The 18,941-nt window shown below is 41.0% G+C and overlaps 1 protein-coding gene across 1 annotated transcript in view; it reads left to right on the top strand.

Annotated features, from left to right (window-relative positions):
- gfra4a (GDNF family receptor alpha 4a) overlaps positions 1-18,941 on the top strand; it is a 157,232-nt gene that overhangs the window by 133,775 nt on the left and 4,516 nt on the right. Inside the window, exons 5-7 of the mRNA XM_026152719.2 lie at positions 2,337-2,446; positions 4,137-4,271; positions 15,411-15,580. Coding sequence (XP_026008504.1) covers positions 2,337-2,446; positions 4,137-4,271; positions 15,411-15,580 — 415 coding nt within the window. The remainder of the gene's footprint in view (positions 1-2,336; positions 2,447-4,136; positions 4,272-15,410; positions 15,581-18,941) is intronic.

Below are 18,941 nucleotides of genomic sequence, written 5' to 3'. Positions count from 1 at the left end.
GACATGTGGTAAAGAACAATTGGAGATTCATGGAAATCATTCAGTGTTTTCAGTGCAGCGTGGACATAGATGTAACTTTCCCTGCTCAGTTAGCCGAATGCAACTGTATCCTGTTAAAAGGCTAATTGATTATTATAAGAAAAAAGCCATTATCATCTTCTAGTTGGGTGCCGAAAACATCACCTGCTGTGGTTTCAGTTAGTGTCATAATACCCAAACAAACAAGTAATGAACCCAGTAAAAAAACAACTCACATAACGATGCATAATGTTCCTTTTACATAACTGGAAAAACTGGCTCTTACTAGAAAAAACAAGCGAGAGGCTGTGGGGGGGAAACTGAGCAAGAACAAAGGCACGTCAGAGTCTCCAGTTCGACAAACAGACCCTTTATAGGTTCTCAACTGGCAGCTTTATTAAATGGCGGCTGCAAAACACCAGTCGCAATGTCAGCAGTGAAGAGGTAACTCCAGGTTGTCTAGGCAGAGTTCCAAAGAAAAAGCAATAACTGAGAGCGGCCAATAAAAGGCAAAAAGATAAAGACGGGCAAAAGGCGCACAGACGACGGAATATTGGACGAAAATACTGATGACAGCAAAACAGGCTCGCCAAGTTTGATTCCGACTACAGTTTACTTCATAACTACCTCTACAGTTGGTGCATTTGGTCAACACTGAGCAATAACAGCCAGTCTTAGTGACCACTGAGGGAACAGAGCCATGCTTTATTCACCGCCTTTCCCAGAGTACACGAGGTGTTGAGTGTAAACTGTAAGGGTTTACTGTCCCATTAGTGACTAAGCTGACGAGTTTGCTGACAGGTGACAAGCTAAGTTGCAAGTTGTGTCATGTTGATTTATTTTTTCTGACCGAGTACAAGATGTGGCGTCATCGTCACCGCTGTCTGGTTTAATTTGAAGTGCTCTGTTGATGGTGGCCTCGCTCGCTGACTTTCCCTCAGGACAATAAATAGCGTCGTGTATATCTTGGAAGATGTGTCTGGCTAGGGTGATATGTTCATTTAGATTTAATTAGTCAGTTGTGTTTAATTAATGCAATTGTTATACTCATTAACTGTGTTTAATTAGCTCAATTAAATTCTGCATTCATTTTCCAAGTGAAGCAGCCATGTGAAATAGTCATTATTGAAACAGCCTTTCTCACTGGGGATTCACGCATGGTTTTCCTGGCAAGTTGCTTGGAAAAATGTTTATTAACAGCAGTGAAGACATTGTCAGGATCAGAAAATAGTTTGTAGAAAAAGTGACCCTCCTCGCATGGTGAGTCATCTGAGAAAGCTTAGTTATCCGGCGTTTATGTCCCCATGTATGTGACTACCAAAGGATTTAATTCAAATTTAAATGGGTTGTAAAGCGTCCAGTCAGAAAACTAACAATGCCTTATGAGGTCATTAGGATTCATAGGGTGTGTTTCTCCCAGGAACACGGAGTTCTCAGAAGCATCCAGTCAGCCTCCTCTTACTGACAGCAAATGGTCGCCAGCATTTAATCTAGTTCCTCTTCAAATGTCAGGAAGACAAAGGGCTTCATCTGTCACGGCTATCGATCAGGCATTATTCTCCACTGCCGCCCCGACGGATAGAGCATCTCAAGGCCCCTGCACGGCCCACCAATCGCGCACCAGTCAGCCGGCATTAACTGGCTGCCTGCGGAGGATGCCTTCACTTAGCGCACAGCCTATGAGTTTTACGCACATCATTACAATGACATGACAAATGAGGGCAAAGTGGAGAGTTGTGGTGCCCTGAGGGGATCCCGTCGCAAATGCCAGTCGGCGGGGGCCAATGATGCAATATGATGGCCTCGATAGCCTCGCACGATGACGGTGATGAGGTTGGATGTCTGTGCGGCTGGCAGGAAAGGTAAGGCGGGAAGGCAAAGCTGCTGTGGGAGGAAGTATTTATATGAAAGATCCATATTTGTCTAATCTCCTCGTGGCCAGGCCTGCCAGACAGCACCCACAGTATTAAGAGAGCAGAGCTAAGGCCTATCTTTGCCCCTCATTGACTCTTTACAGCCTGGCAGCTTTCCAGAAGACGACTGCCAGGGAGAAGAAAAAAAAGGAAGAAAGAATAAAGGGGGATGAATGTCACCATGGGTGACTGGAGTAGGGTTGAAGTGCTGTAGAGCGGGAGATCTTGAAGGGCAGAGGGAGTTGTTACGGGGAGCACAAGCAGGTAGATGAGCGTGGTGGTTTTCAAACCTACATTCTGGGGTTAGATGAGAGAAAGCACCAGCGCTGGCCACCACTCATTGACATGATGTGTGCAGCAGCCAAGCACAAGTAAATGATGGATGGCATGTTATTGCTCCCACAGGTCTCGCTGGGCACAGTTCCAGCATGATTGCCAGCCCTCCGAGCAGAGTGCCAGTGGCTGCAAGCAGGAGAACTACGGGCAATGTCTGCTCGCATACACCGGCCTGATAGGTAAGAACTAAATCTTTCTGCACCAGCTCCGGCTCGCCCACCTTCGGTGATAGATTGGGAACAAAAGGTTTTCGAGGGAGGAAGGCCAAGAGCAGACAAGTGCGCTGAACAGGGCTCAAAAGAATGAATCAAGGATTGTGATGAGGAGCGCGCTTTAGGAATCGATGAAGTGCTGATTAATGTGGCTACAGCGTGCCCAGCCAAATCGTTGGCATTATAAGTAGTGCAATTACAACTATTGACCGCTGTTTTGAGAGAATTATCCCTGACGTGACAATGAGCGGGACTGGGTAGAGGCCCAGAACACGGCCTATTGTGCTTCGTACAAAAACTTAACAAAGGATCACATAATGCACAAAAGGTTGTTAAAAAGCACTCAGTTCAAACATGTCATTATTGGACAACAATACCCAAGTGAAGTACTGCAAAAAGAAGGGTGTGTGGGGGAGAGGGGGGTTGTTGGAAAGTGAAGTAGACAGATAAAGGAAGACGGAGACAGAAAGCTGTGCAGCACAGATTGGCCATTGTAGACAACTCAAGACGAAGTGAAACTCTGAGGTGCTGTTGTTTGGAAGTCCCAGAAAAATCAATAGAGGTAAATCAGAACTTTTTGTTTTGTTTTGTTTTGCCACACTGCCTCGAAGTGCAGCGGTTTTATCCTCACCCTCTTTAAAAAATACAAACTAGAAGGCTTCCCGGGGAATGACTTTCCAATCATTTCCCACTGAACGGTTGAAAAGATTCAAAACGAAAAGAAAGACTCTGACGGCGCCTGAATTTTGTGTCTCAGGCCGCTGCTCTTATCAGAGTTTGCCAGGCTGGCGCATGTGGTGGATGCGCATGTTTGGGGAGTTCATAAGTGTAAAAGAAAACCTAAACAACTGCTGCGGTACTTGGATGCTTGGATCTGTTGTAACATCAACAAAGTAGGAAGGTTGCAAGAGATCAAGAGGATAAGCTAGCAGCGATGCACTGTATGTATGATAAATTCACCCACGATGAAAATCACATTTTTGAATAATCACCGGTTACACAGACAGAGTATTTTTAGCTGTGTGTTTGCTATTTTCAAACCAAGACATAATACAGTAAGATTTCTTTGCCTGACTCGGTCCCAGCTGGTGTCCGGCTGCGGCACTAACTAACCTGCCCGTCTGCGCATTCACTCCATTTTCATCCGTTCCTCTTTTTAAATTCCTTTCACTTTCCCTCTCAATGAATACATTTACATACGCACTAATAACTCAGTCTTAACATGATTAGGGCAATGCCGGGATGATAGAAATTGCCATGTAAATGCCTTTATTTGATTATCGTAATCAGAGTAAGGTCATAATCAGGCTAAGCGTAACAAGATTAAATCAGCCAGAATTCAGCTCGAATGACATCAAACTTCTCAGTCAGACAACTTTTTGGGGGGTTTTCTTTGGAAACTGCAGTTTTTATGAGGCGCTTACGAGCAGAGTGTTGCACGGGGAGACGGGCGGAATAGCTTGAATAACAAAAAAGATGTTAAATATTCCGCACAGTTCGGCTAAATCAAAGAGATAGCTTCCTTTTTATGCGAGCTCGCTTAAGGTCAGATTCAATCACTGCATCGTAAAGATAGTAATGTGAGGAGATGTGTTGGCTCAGTACGCCTGTAAACATACAGAAATGTGTTGTTTTCCACCTCTCCTGCCCTCAACAGGAAGCACAATAACTCCCAACTACCTTGACAACTCCACCTCCAATGTGGGACCCTGGTGCTCCTGCGCAGCGAGTGGCAACCACAGGGAACAATGCAGCGACTTTCTCACTTTTTTCCACGACAACATCTGCCTGAGTAAGTAACAACTGCAAAAAGAGAGACCTCTGGCAACAGAGAAGCAATTACAACCCAGACTAAGAACCAGAGCAAGTGCGAGAATTAAGAAAGTCTAGTTGTGAACAGAATAATCTGTGACGCTTTTATTGTGGTGCAAAAATCCCTTTGATGTTCTGCAACCCACACGGGAGTCAGGCTTTTTTGTACATAGATGAGAAACAGAGCAGACAGAGGGGTAGTCATTACTTTACTTACTTACTTACTTGCGTTTTCACTTGAACTGTGTTGAATAGAAAATATACACTAGACCTCTTGAATGGCACTTAAAAACAAATATGAAATTAGCCAATCACATGGCAACAACTCAACGCTTTTAGGCATTGAGTTGCTGCAATGTCAAGATGACCTGCTGAAGTTCAAATCAAGTATCAGAATGATGATTTTGAGTGATTTTGAACATGACATGGTTGTTGGTGCCAGACAGGCTGGTCAGGCTGAGTGTTTCAGAATCTGCTGATCGACAGGGATTTGCCCACCCAATGATCTATAGGGTTTAAAGAAAATGATCTGAAAACAAGAAGGTATCTAGTGAGAGTTAGTTCTCTGGGTGAAAATGCCCTGTTGATGCTAGAGGTCAGAGGAGACTATTTCAAGCTGATAGGAAAGCTACAATAACTCAAATAACTAGTTGTTTCAACCAGGATATATATCTCTGAATGCACAACTGGTAAAACCTTGAAACAGATCGCCTACCGCAGTAGAAAACCACACTGGGTGTTATTGCTGTCAGCAGAGAAAGGGTAACTGAAGCTATAATTTGCTCAGGCTCAACAAACCTGAACAATAGACGACCGGAAAAATGTTTGCTGGTCTGATGAGTCTTAATTTCTGTGACGATATTCACGCGGTAGGGTCAGAAACAGCAGGAACACATGGATCCATCCTGCTATGTATCCGTGGTTCATGCTGCTGGTGGTGTAATGATCTGGTGAATGACTTCTTGGCACACTTTAGGTGACTTAGTGCCAATTAAAATCCCATAGTGTACCTGAGTACTGCTGCTGATCATGTCCATCCCCTTATGAACACAATGTACCAATGAAGACATTCTCGAACATGACAATGAGTTCACTGTATTCAAATAGATGGTCACCAGTTGTCAGTCCAATAGAGCTGAGATCTGATGATGAAATTTTGTGACGCTATCATGTTAATATGAACCAAAATCTGCGAGGAATGTTTCCAGCATCGGCAGTTCTGATAATGCATTTACTTTTCTGTTGGATGGTCCATTTAAAATTGTCCATTGTAACTTGGTAACACACTGCCAGCTATTATCCACTGCCCGCTCCTTCTTTGGGACTTAAAACAAATGGGCCTTTCAAACTGCAGCCAACCAGCAGACCAGAGCTAGTTTTATGGTGCAGAGCACAATTCAAAATTTTATTTGAAAATGTGGCAATTTGAATCAGAAATAGCAACCTGCCAAAAGTTGTGTCATCAAATTATGGCTGCGTAATTGTGTGATTTTCTTTTCTAGAAGAGTAATATTTTGGGGAGAAAAACAAATTTAAAGTCTTAATTTGTAGGTTTACTAGAAAAAAATATGCACTACTACTGTGCTGTAGATGTAATTTGAGTTTATAAAGTAATGTATTTGTGAAAAAAAAGTTATAATAAAAGAACTGCATCACATTTGCTTCGTTGACAGAAGAAAAATTCGTCTTTTCTCACAAATTTGTGACTTTAATCTCTGAGAATTTTTATATTGTAAATTTGGCACCTGTAAGAATAAGAAGGGTTTTTTTTTTTTGGTCCTCTTAAATTTGTGAGTCATTCCTGGTTATTTTCAAACATAAAATCTGAATCATCCAGCCTTTAACAGTGGAAATTATTGTTCGATTATTACCCTCAACTGTGCTGCTAAACATCACTTTGCTTTTACCGTGTTTGAAAAGGATTCTTGGGAAAGCTCGTTCTAGTGACACATCAGCGACAAAGTAAAAAGCCGCTCCTTCCCCCTTGTTATCGTTTCAGTCAATAGTGATTTATTTATTTTCACAATTAAACTGTCAGATAAACAGCACTGTGAATTATGACAGCGGTAGACCAGTGACACTAATGAAACACTACAGCTGGTGGCACAAAGTAATGGGTTAACACAAATATCACATATGTTTGTTTATGCAACTCGCAGGGAGTTTTATCACGCCAGAAAACAAAAATAACAATAATAGCATGTTTTCTTAATTGCAGTGCATTCTGCTGATAAACTGCAGCTGGTGTTACGTTAGAATTATCCACCAATCCGGTGTAATCTTTTATTCATCCAGCAACGACAACAAAACGGCTATGATGATACGGGATCATCCCTCCGAATGAATGATGGCGCCAGTGACAGAAGAATGACATTAGTGACAAAGTAATACAAACTGTAGCTGCTGGTGTCTCACACACACACACACACACACACACACACACACACACACACACACACACACACACACACTGGGATTTATTTGGGGTTATTATATTTTTTCTAACAACAAAAGCAGACATGTTCTTACAAAGCTGTCAGCGTGAATAACAACATCAGTGACAAACCACAGACGCCAGACGTTGGACTGTGTGACTGTAGTGACACTACAAAGCAAACTGCAACTGATATTCAGGGTCAGTTTATACATATGTTCAACTGCGACAGAACAGCCAAGTACCAAACTCTCATCAGATGTCAGACAAACGGCCTCTTACCACTGATTTAACCAGACTCCACAGCAACATAAACCCTGCCACGAGTGATCCGATGGTGTCGGCGTGTTATCTGTGCTGCTGTTACTGCAGCATCTCACCCTCTGCTCCTCTGCCTTCACATGATCGCTCTATTTTTCCTGGCTTTTGGTCTTAAGTGTGAAATTTACATCAACACCTATGATTAAAGCCTGCAAATGTACTCGTTTCAGACTGCACAGCTTTCCACGCACCTGTTTATTCTTTACACTGCACAATAAAGCAGAAATACACACTTGATTTTTCATGTCAGGGAATAATAAAAGGATTTAATAGCTGGTCAAAGATAGTGAGATGAGCCATACACTAGATAGTATTTCTGTCACAATTTTTTCAAACTTTTCAAACTCTGCTTGACCAGCTGACGATTCCCAGAAACAATTAATATAACCATGATGAAAAAAAGCTATACAGCAGTAGACCCAGGGGCAGCAGATGTTCACCAAGCAACTTTGCAATTTTGGATGCTTAATAAGACAAAGTATGAAGATTCAAACAAACCCTGTTAACAGAAAACAATGTCTCAGTAGTTTTAAAAAACAGGCCTTTGGATATTTATTAAAATCCATCCATTCGCTTCCGCTTATCTTTTTTAGGAAGCCTGTCTCAGCTGTCTTAGGGCAAGAGGCAGGGTACACCCTGGACAGGTCGCCAGTCTGTCGCAGGGCTCCCGCATTCACTCCTACGGGCAATTAAGTGTTTCCAATTAACCTATCCCCACTAACTGCATGTCTTTGGACTGTGGGAGGAAGCCAGAATACCCGGGGAGAACATGCAAGCTCCACACAGAAAGACCCCGGCCTGGTGGTGGAATTGAACTGTGCTAACCACCGTGCCACCATGTTGCCCTTTATTAAAATCTCGCTTTAAAACTCAAAGTTACCAATTCTCCATAGAATGAATTAGATTACAGGTAAGACCTGGCTGATGGATGTCTTGCTGTCCAGTGAAACTCCTCACGGGTATCCTGCAGTCAGGAGTTAGACTTGCTATGGCAGCTCCCGTGTGCTGTTTACAGTAAGCTCCTTAAAGACCCAGAAAAACAGAGCTCAGAGTCACTGGCCTCATTTTCCTGCATCTTGGCCAAAAGTGGAAACAGCTTGAGCGAACGGCTGAAGTCAAACATTCTACATGTGATGATAAGGATTAACAAGTTTCTAATGGGAAAGGACCAGCAGTGCATGTCACACTCATCTCAGCTGGAATTTAGTTGCTCTTCTAATACTCGGGCAGACAACACCTCTTTTTTGGGGGGAGAAAGTGTCCGTAATGAATTGACAAAGCGAGTTTGGATTGGATCCAATAATTGGGGAAATGAATGCACCCTGGGAGAGTTCCTCATTGTTTGCTTTCTCCCATGTTTCTTGTATAATCACAGCGTGTAAAGAATTGTTATTCGTTTTGAGTACAGGGGAAGACTCTCCTGTCTTCAGTGATCGTTCAGTTTTACAAATGGACAGCGACGTCATCATCATCGGTTAAATAAATCCTCCTTGTCTTTTTTGTGTGTAAATTTCTTGCAGCTGAATCCACCGTTATTTTGCGCACAACCCCGCCCTTGTGCTGGGGCCTGCTTGCTGAGACAGGACTTCAGATGGCCTTTGATGACTTTGTAATTGAGCCTAATTTGGTTTCCTGCCTCCGAACTAATGAGGCGGACAGAGAGAATAGTGGCAGGGAAGAATACAGTTGTTTGCAGACAGGGGAGGGGGAAACTGCTGGGGAAAAAAAGCCTTCCCTGTATGGAGCGAGCTCAGTCAGGTTTTAAAAACAGCTGTCACCCCACCTTACTTCCTCATCACAGCAGTAATAGTCGCATCACTATGCAGAGCAGCAGCTCTGGACCTCTTCATTCTGTGCGTGGCAGGGGGAAAAAAAGAGAGGACAGATGGAGGTGAAGCTAATTTTATTTCTGCAATTATGTAAAATCTTTTCTGGAACTTGAATTGGTATTATAACAGGGAAAAGTCAGGGTGGCCAACAATACGTTGGGGAGTTTGGGGACAGAACCGGGGCATGCATAGGATGGGCTCTGCATTAATGCCCCAGGGAACCTGTGAAGTCAGTAAAAGAGGAAAAAAAGCCCTCAGGAGGAAACTTAAAAGTGGAAGAGATGGCTGTGCTTAAACAGCCGTGGCCAAACATTTACAAAGAAACTGTCACAACAGCTTACCACTAAAGATATCAATTGGCACTTCATCTCTGCGTGATGGCGGGTGGTGAGGCATGGTGGCGAGCAGCTGGAGTTGCATCCTTCGCTTCTCTCATCCGTCACGCTGCCAGGGAATTGCTGTGCGCTGCCGAACCCTAACTGCACGCTTTGAGCGCACTGGCACACTTTCCCACCTGTCCTACCAATGCTAATGACCCACAGCACCATTAGCATGGTAGTCCACAGCCTCATATATGTATATATAGCCTCAAATGGGATCAGTATTTGATTTCTTCTCACTGTCAATTCATTGAGATTCTGTTGCAACATGCATTCCCTAATTAGCTGCAGGGCTAAAGGAACAAACAGGTCACCCTTCCAGCAACTCCAGTGCTCGATGCTGATGCTCAAGTCAAGGCGCTGCATTGACTGCTGCAGAATTTTCTTTGCAGAGGCAAACTATCTCAGGAGGAACGATCAATTTGTTTATGATCCTGTGAGAAATCAATGTCTGTGCGTCACACGCTGATACTCCGCTGAAGACTCTGAATTCACATCACTGAAATTCAGTGAGTCGCTTCTGGGGGTTTTTCCCCCTCAGGAACAGCTGGAAAATGAGGGTTTTTCATGTCTCATGCTCACATTCATCTTACAGTATAAGCTATGGTTATTAATTGATGGATCTGACAGTCATGTCTTTATTTTGAGCATATTTTAATTGAAGTGACTTTCATGAAAACGTAATTGCTGCTGAGTAAGCCATTAGCCAAATGAGAATGAATGCCTATAGAATATTAATTCATTATATGGTCATAATTCATTCTGGTTGCTATAAATCCAACAACTTGATGTAATGAATTTCCTTATAAATCCAGCAGTCAGTAAATTGTACACAGGAAATATAATGTGATATTCCTCGCAGTCACAGGCTTCTTATGGTCCTTTTAAATAATCAGTGATCATTTTGTCAAACCTTTACAGAAAGGTGACAGATATTTGAGGGTCTTAAATACATTAAAGGGAACCAGTTCATAGTCCAGTATCCATGTCTGCCATCTCTGACTTTCTCCACCTTCTTGCTCTGTGTCAACGCTCTGCTAACCAAACATTTCTGTCTGTATTTTACGCGCCTGTAATTTTACTGCATACTTCTGGTAGACAGTGAAGGTAGAAATGTTATCTGTTTCAATCACTCGAGTATTCAAACAGAAATATCAACAGCATCTGTTTGACTGAATTACATCCAAATTTGAACATCTGTTTCCTATGCTCCTGCAAAAAGAGAAAAAGATCTCAGAATTTTTCTAGTCATTATAAATTTGCCGACAAGAGATTTTGATGACAATGGATGGCAGGCAGTAGTCTGTGGAAGTACACATTTGTATATTTGTGTGGAAAAGTGCGTTTTCACACGACTCCATAGCCCTCTGTCAAACTAAGTACACCCCATGACTCAGTAGCTTGTAGAAGCACCTTCAGTACTACTAACTTGAAGTAGTTTTTTGAAGTAATTGATATTTTTATCAGTTTATCTTTGCGGCTCACTCTTCTTTACAGCATTGCTTCACTTATTGAGGTTTACAGGTATTAATTTATACACGGTGCGCTCAAGATTCGATGTTTTCCAGGTATTATATAGTGGATAAAGGGTGGTGATACTTTTTCTGCAGAAATGATTCAATCACTTGTTGACAAAATTACCAACACCACTGGTTGAATGTCGCCATAAACCACGACAGAGCCTCCACCGTGTTTTGGAGTTGTACCTTCCTGGCCTCCTTGCATATTGACGACCTGTTTCCACTGATTTTCAGTACAGTTCTTGTGTAATTTAACATATCTGCATTTGCCATCCTTCCACTGAGACCTTTTCTGATGATGCTTTAGCAAATAATAGATTAACTGAAAGGCCAGATGCATCTCTCAGATCACGTGTCAGGTCTTTCAGAGATTTTTTTTTCCTGCTACTCAAAATACTTTTAATGAGCTGATAGTATTTTAAGCTTTCCTCTCTTTCTTTTGTCCTTCACTAGGGCACACCATCCTGAGAAAGCTTTTAACTAAATTGGTCTTAAAATATTATCACATCTTTGGAAGTTCAAGTTCTCTAGCCACAGCCAGGCCTGATTACTGCCACACCTGTTCTCCATCAAGAAATCGCTTAAATAGGACCTGCCTGACAAAGTGGAGTAGACTTTGTCTGTGTGTAATATTTACATTTGTTTGATGATCTGAAACATTTAAGTGTGAAAAACATAGAAAAAATAGAGGAAGAAAGTTACATTTGTTTCTAAACTTACATTTTAGTAGATCTCTTATATTCCACTGTGGTTTCCATTTGACTGACATTTTATTGGCACTAGAGTAGAGAGCCATACTGTACTGCATCCTCTCCAGGTACACAGACCAGTATTACATGCCAGTGGTTTTAAAAATGAAAATTCATTTATGCAATTCATATAAATCTGTATCTAAATTTTAGATTCTGATAGTATTATGACTCATTGTTTGCTGCTTGAGGAGCTGATTCAGGCTTTGGACAGTCAGAATCTTTTGCATGCTAGAGCTGTATAGAGCTGTATAGAGGTGGCATTGTGCCTATACTGAGTCTCCCTTTTCAACCAACCAACACATTAAGGGACATAATGTTTTAAGACCTGCTGTGTTTAACGACACTAAAAAAAACTTCACATTTCACGTTTTAAACATTATGATTGTTAGCGCATCATTTTCAGCATCTTTTCTTTGCTGGATGGATAACTTCTCACATCTGAAGTCGCTGAAAACGTGATGTTAACATCCAGTGTCTGGCTCTTTAGATGTTAAATGTTCCACTTAGTGTGAGCTAGTTAAAAACGCTGTGTGACATTCGATATTTATACAGTACGGATAAATATACAGTACTTCAGAATCCCAACCATCTATCAAACACATTTTAAAAGCTTACAGCTATAAGAAAATGCTACCATTACAATTTTGATCAAATCTGCATTTGAACTGACACAAGCTGGTGCTGGTGGTGTCAGTGGATGACAAAAACATTTGGGTCATCCTGTAATCGGAACTCTTTAGGGCACGATACCGAACCCCCATACTGATAAAGATAATATGAAATCAAATCACTTTGTGGGCGAGGACGGTTTGAATTGTAAAGCGCTTTTGGTGGTCGATAAGACAAAAAAAAGCATCAAAGACCTTTTTACTTTTCTTTTTTGTGCTTTTGTTAAACATAATTGCTCAGTGTTGCTGCCGGCTAACGCATAAAAACCTATTTAACCTCACCATTGTGTGCTGATTGGATGTTATGACTCAGCTGCTATTCTGTGTTTAGTCATTACTTCACATTCCCAACTTGCGATGCCGTATGCAGAGGACGCTGCACTTCAGTGTATTCTCAAGTGGGACTGAGGCAAGTTTAATTATGCCGTATAGAGAAACTTTGCACAGCGTTGGCCCTTCGTTCTCCTCTCAAGTGTTAAGTGCGGTGCCAGTAACCACCCATGCCAATCAATGAACCCTCTTGTTCTCACTAATCAACAACTACCCCTCTGCTCTTTCATAACATTGTCATACAAGTCACAACAGGTGTGTCCTTTATTAAAAACAGATGTTGTCCAATCAGTTTGTGCATTAAAACCCCTCCGTCTAACACACTCATCTATTTCTAACATTTCACAATGAGATTAATTTCCACATTTCACTAGTAGTACTGCAGTGGAGCACTTTCAGCATGTATTGTGATGGTTTGTGTGCGTTGGCGCACCACCGCCCATGACCCTGTGTGGTGCTCTTATTTTACTAAAGAGAGAATCCTGCCAGGTTGAGAGGGTCTGAGAGTGTATGTCCTTGGTTTTTACTGAGTGAATTAAAGCACTGGAAAATATGAAAATCCTGCTGCATAATTTTGTGTAATTTGACCTTACTTTAAAATCAATCACTGTGCATAAAATCAAACATTGTACATATAAAGTCTGTCTTGATTATACATTGCACAAGGCATGAATTTAAACAAAGCATATAGGGCTTCTAGTTCCAGGACTAGATCCGTTGTTAAGTACAACTCAGAAGGATTTAAGGCTCTGGGTTATTGCTTAAGATGCCTGATTAAGTGAAACCAAAAAGTTGGAGCTGGTATATGTTTGGAAGGAGAATCAAAAAACTCAAAATGTATATGAAGCAGAAATGTTGAGTCAACAAAGAAAAATGCTGTAAATCAAATTTTCTCTCAATGAATTCAACACACACAGCCGCACCATTCAAGCTAAGATAACTCCTAGCTGGTTCCAACCATTGCTGCAGGAGGTGTTTTCAGTCCTCCAGACTCTTGGGGTCACACGTGCACATGCATTCTGTGCACAAGCCTCATTTCCACTCCCATCTCTGGCCTCAAAATAAATGTAGAGACTCCGTCTGCCTATTATTTGGATTGTTTGTGCCACAAGTTATAAAACACGGCAATGAAAACAATAAAGAAGATGTGCAAGTCTGTGTAAATTCAGAGAAAACAAATGAGTGCTACAAAAGAGAGGCTAAAAAGTACGTCCGTTCACACAAGGGAAGCATTAAGTATGGCTTCAGCTATTTATAGTGTCACAGTTACCAATAATAATGATAACAACAGTGGCCTCATACAATTTAGTGGACACTAAATTCTTTGCAGTGAAGTCCATGTGGATAAATTAAGCATATTAATATAAGTAAGTGTGTTTGCAAGTAGAAAAATAATATATATAAGCAACTTAAGCCCTGAATACTTGTTTGTTTAATTTTCATGTTAAATTCTGTTTTAAATTTCTAGTTCCAGACTTTCAGACCTGACTCTCTCGAAAAAGCGTGTGTGCGATCTGACTTGTGTGTGTAGTCTGCACACTGTTTCTATCATAAATACTTTGTGTGGTAGAAAAAACATGCACGTGTCTTTTTTGTGCACTTACATCATTTATATATCCAGTCCCAGAACAACAAAGGTGATAATTACACTTATTAGAAGACACATGCACAACTCTTATTATGCACTGCTGCTCAAGATCTGCCTTACATTCAGCTTCTCCCGCTATTTTCTACATAATACGACTCCTTCTCACAGACACGGTATTTTTTGCCTCATACTTAACCACCGTTCTCTCCACATGCACCATAATTTGTTCCTAACTGTCAGTTTCACTTACACGCACCATAACTTCCTAACTACCAGTCCCTTCTTTTTTAGTCAGCTGTCTCACACGAACAACTTTACCAAGGTGATAATTGTGTAGTGTGGATACTTTTTGGCCTTGCAAACCTGCACTGCAACCAGAAGCAACACATTATTTATTTATTTTGCAATGATTTCCTTATAATAAACAGTGAATATTGTGAGATTTATGGATACATCTTTATTTTGGAGAAAACCAGCAGGAAAACCAGTACACTAGAATAGCAAAGTGGTAGCTAAGAGACTTAGCAACCAGGCATGCTTGCAGGGAATTAATTAATTATTATTTTATAATGTAATTATAGTTCTCATTTTGCTGTTATATGTTCCTGCATTACATCTGACTTGCTGGAGCCCTTGCCTCACAGATTGACGGAATTAAAACCAAAGCCTCCATCTGTATCTCAGGCATTTTTCCATAGTTTGTTTATGTCTCTTACATAAAAAAGTGAGTTTTGGCTCACACGCTCTTTCTTTCTGTCTTGTTTAAGAGCAGACAGAGCACAAGTTTGCTTTTTTTATCGCCTGAGGAATAACATACTGAAACTGATTCCCCAGGTGTGAATAACACAGGTAGCTCCTTACACCGGTGACCCAGCACAGAACCAAGATGTGTAAATTTGAAAACTGAACCGTGGCTGAAGCATTCACTGCTTATTTAGGGACATTTTACACGTTTCTTTCTAAACTACTAAGGTTTTCCTTCCTGTGTGTGTGGTAGCTGCTTCTTCTTTCTTTTTTGTGTGTTGAACTGCCAAATCCAGGGTGAAATTAATGCTTCAGCTCAACAAGCCTGATGAGTCGCAATGCAAAGTTGACCACCTTGCAATTTTGGGCCTCTTGTACGTAGCTGTAAAGTGGCCAATCACAATCAAAAGAGTTATGCAGGAGAAAAAAGCAAAAGAACACTTGAGGTGATGACTCATGTAAAAATGATCAAAGTCTCCTGATTTTTCAGCATGAATGTTTCTATTAAGCTTCCAGTCGTGTCAGTGTATCTGCGGCTGCTCTTTTGTTCCAGAAAATGCCATTCAGGCCTTTGGAAACGGATCGGATGTGAAAACGGGGGCCAGTCAGCCTGGAGTGTCCAGTCCAGCAACGGACAACCATAGCCCACACTTGGCAACCACTGCCCCAGGCATCGCTATGGAAACAGAGCAGAACATTCTGCGGGCACAGATACCTACTCAGGTGAGACGAGAGGGAAGACTGAAAATATGACGTACGGCCTTCTCCAAACACACGCGCTAATGGAGACGGCCTCTCCGAGAGTCGGGTCATAAAGCCACAGATATCTTTAATTGTTTGTTTTAACTTAGTGGGAGCGACAGATGGATGAGATTTACACAGTCTGGATAATTTACACAGCACCAGGTCACAGAGAAGTTGAGAAGAGAGTTTATATGGCATCTCGTGCAGAAAATTCACTTCTTTATTTGAGCATCTAAATTCTAGGTGTCCTCAATGGGTCAAGAAGCATCAAGAACAAAATTCAAGAAGTTTTTCTTTGCCTTTTAAACTCACTTGTGTGCTTGCTTTTACTTAATAAATACCAGAATCTCTGGAAAAACTGCCCCTTTCCCCTATATGCCTGAAATTTGGCTGCTAAATGGTAAATGGTCTGTATTCACACACTGGTGGAGGCAAGCTACAGTTGTAGCCACAGCTGCCCTGGGGCAGAGGCTGCCATATCGCGCCATCGGCCCTTCTGTCCATCACCAGTAGGCGGTAGGTGAAGTGTCTTGCCCAAGGACACAATGACCGAGACTGTCCTTCCGATTACAAGGCGAACTCGCAACTCTTGAGCCACAATCTCCCCAACAGTATTTGGCACTGAGTAAAGATATTTTTAATGTCTAAATATGAAGTTTTGCAGGAAATATGAGCCCGATAAAAGATAAAGCATGCTCATGCTGTGGTTTCTATATTATATGTGCTTTATATCCTGTGACAAGCTATTATTGACTCATTAAGTCAATACACTGACCGGGCTCTCCAGCTCAGCGGAGACTAACCAGGGGGTACGAGTGAACTAAAGCATCTTTAACATTTGCTTTAACTTTATTGATTGCAGTGTTGTCATTAGATCGATTGAGCACATAGCCAAGCAAAAAGCAAAACAAAAGAACACATGGAGAGTAAGTGATATAAATTGATTTAAACAAAGGTAAACAAATGAAACTGGAGCACAAAATACCAAACCTACGGATGACACAGTGAGCAAAAAGTAATGTGAATCAAAGTATCTATACGTAAATAATTATGTTCTTAAAATATGTCAAAAAGACATTTTTTGAAATGTAATGTTGTTCAGGAATTAGTAAAAAATAATAATAATTTGCCACCCAAACAAAATGAAACTCAGAAAGTGCAAGAACATGTCAGATTAAAGCAAACATTTGGTTAATTGTTAATTCTTTGTTGATACATTTTTCACTTTCACATAGATAAAAACATTTATAAGCATTAATCCTGACAAACAGGTCAGCCATGGTGAAAAAAAAGGAAAGTACATCAAGGTTTTAGTTAATAAGACTAAAAAAATCAACTGGTAAAATCATCATTTAGTAAACACAATAACACATGAAGTATTACAAAATGTCCTTAATTATTTAACAAAAACTGAGGGGGAAAATACAAAAGCAGTGCGTGGAAATCTAAGTACACCTTTACTGTTTCCATAGGAGTTAAAGGGAGTAAGTAGCAGCCAGTGCTGCTAATCAAATGCACTTGATTAATTCCACTCACCACTTTTTACTCTCCAAGTGTTTCCACAGAAACGCAGCGTGTCATTGAATTTTTCTATTCCCGCTCCCTAATCTTTTTTTCCTATCTTGCTACACTTTCTTTATTTTCTCTTTCCCCCTCACCCCCTAACCATTTGAGTGACAGCATTGGTCTTGGAGAAGCATTGTTCATTCTCTACTCATCTCGTGCTCTACAGCCCTCAGTTAGCATGTCAGATGTTTCCAATTCAATTTTCAATTCAATTCAATTTTATTTATATAGCGCGAAATCACAACAAAAGTCGCCTCAAGGCGCTTCATAGATACAGAGAAAAACCCAACAATCATATGACCCCCTATGAGCAAGCACTTTGGTGACAGTGGGAAGGAAAAACTCCCTTTTAACAGGAAGAAACCTCTGGCTCAGGGAGGGGCGGGGCCATCTGCTGAATGTGGAAGTTTGTGACAGAAAAAGACTGAACAAGTACAAATTATGAACACAGCACAGGTTAGGTTTGCAAAGTTGCATCTGAAGAAACCACAGAGGAGATGTATATACAGCACATCAGGAAAAACACCTTGTGCCATCAGTAAAGCACGGTGGTGGAGTGGGTGTGATTTGGGTTTATTTTGCAGCCGTATAGTAAGACCTGAACTCCTCTGAATGCTAAGGTTAGTTAAATTTATAGCTAAACATTGGTCCAAATTTGGTCATGCAACAAGACAATGACACCGAGCATAGCAGCAAATCTGCAAAAGAATAGCTGAGAAAGAAAAAGATGTTGCAATGTCAAAGACTTCACCCTGTTTGGTGTGCTATTGTGGGAAGTAGCAACGAAGATTAGGCCAAAATCCCTCTGCAATCATGTGGGAGACTGAAAAAGTTATTTGACTGATTCAAGCTGATTTTTGGGGTTTAGTTTTTGTTGAATAAACAGTAACAGTGTCATATGTCCTGTGCTGTTTTTCTTAGATTGTATTCAGACAATTTCAGAACATGCTAAGGACCAGCTGATTTTTATTATGTCCTGATATGTGAAACTTAAAATTGAAGGATATCATGACTGAATCACTGTATGTTTTTTAAAGACTTATGAGTTTAAAAAAGTCTGTAGATACCCATTGTTGTTTTTACATACCAACTGTACAGCACACAAACACAGCAAAATCAGCAGAATGACTTTCCAGCTCTAGAAATCCGACCATCCAAGGATCACATAACTGTGAGGTTTGAGTTGTCGCTGGCTTTGGAGTGTCCAGGATGGTTTTCTTTTCGTGCTGTGTGTACACCATCAGCTTGAACATACAGAAACTGCTTCTTCATTCACACCATTACCAGGTTCTGTAAACCCCATTAACAAAGCCCATACCATGCAGTCATAAAGCAAACAACTACTGAATTCTGTTGGACATAAATTTTAATGTGAACAGCCTGTTTTGCATTAAACATGCACACAGTATTGCAGATTTTAATAATGAGGAGAAATTTATAAATTATGTAATTTACATCAGGGAAAAGAAATTTGTTCCATGCATTATGCTCCAAATGGGAACCCAAAAAAATAATGCTGATAACATAATTGACAGTCTGGCAACAGATATAAATAAACTTGACAAGCTAAGTAGGCCACTTACTTAGTTCCAGGGGAAAAGCTGCAGAAAAATGGCCAAAAACCAAATGATATCTTTTTGCCCCGAGTCCTCTGAACGGTGTGCCCCACATGCAATTGTTTCAACAGTCTGTATCATCCTTTCACCACAGCAGAGCTAACAGTACGGTAAAGAGACTCTGTTGAACATAAACGTTTTGTCACCTGATAGTCGAA

The sequence above is a fragment of the Astatotilapia calliptera genome, chromosome 19 (assembly GCF_964374335.1).
Source record: "Astatotilapia calliptera chromosome 19, fAstCal68.1, whole genome shotgun sequence".
Lineage (NCBI taxonomy): Eukaryota > Metazoa > Chordata > Actinopteri > Cichliformes > Cichlidae > Astatotilapia > Astatotilapia calliptera.
The sequence above is the reverse complement of the archived record's forward strand: the minus strand, read 5'-3'. Positions and strand labels throughout refer to the sequence as shown.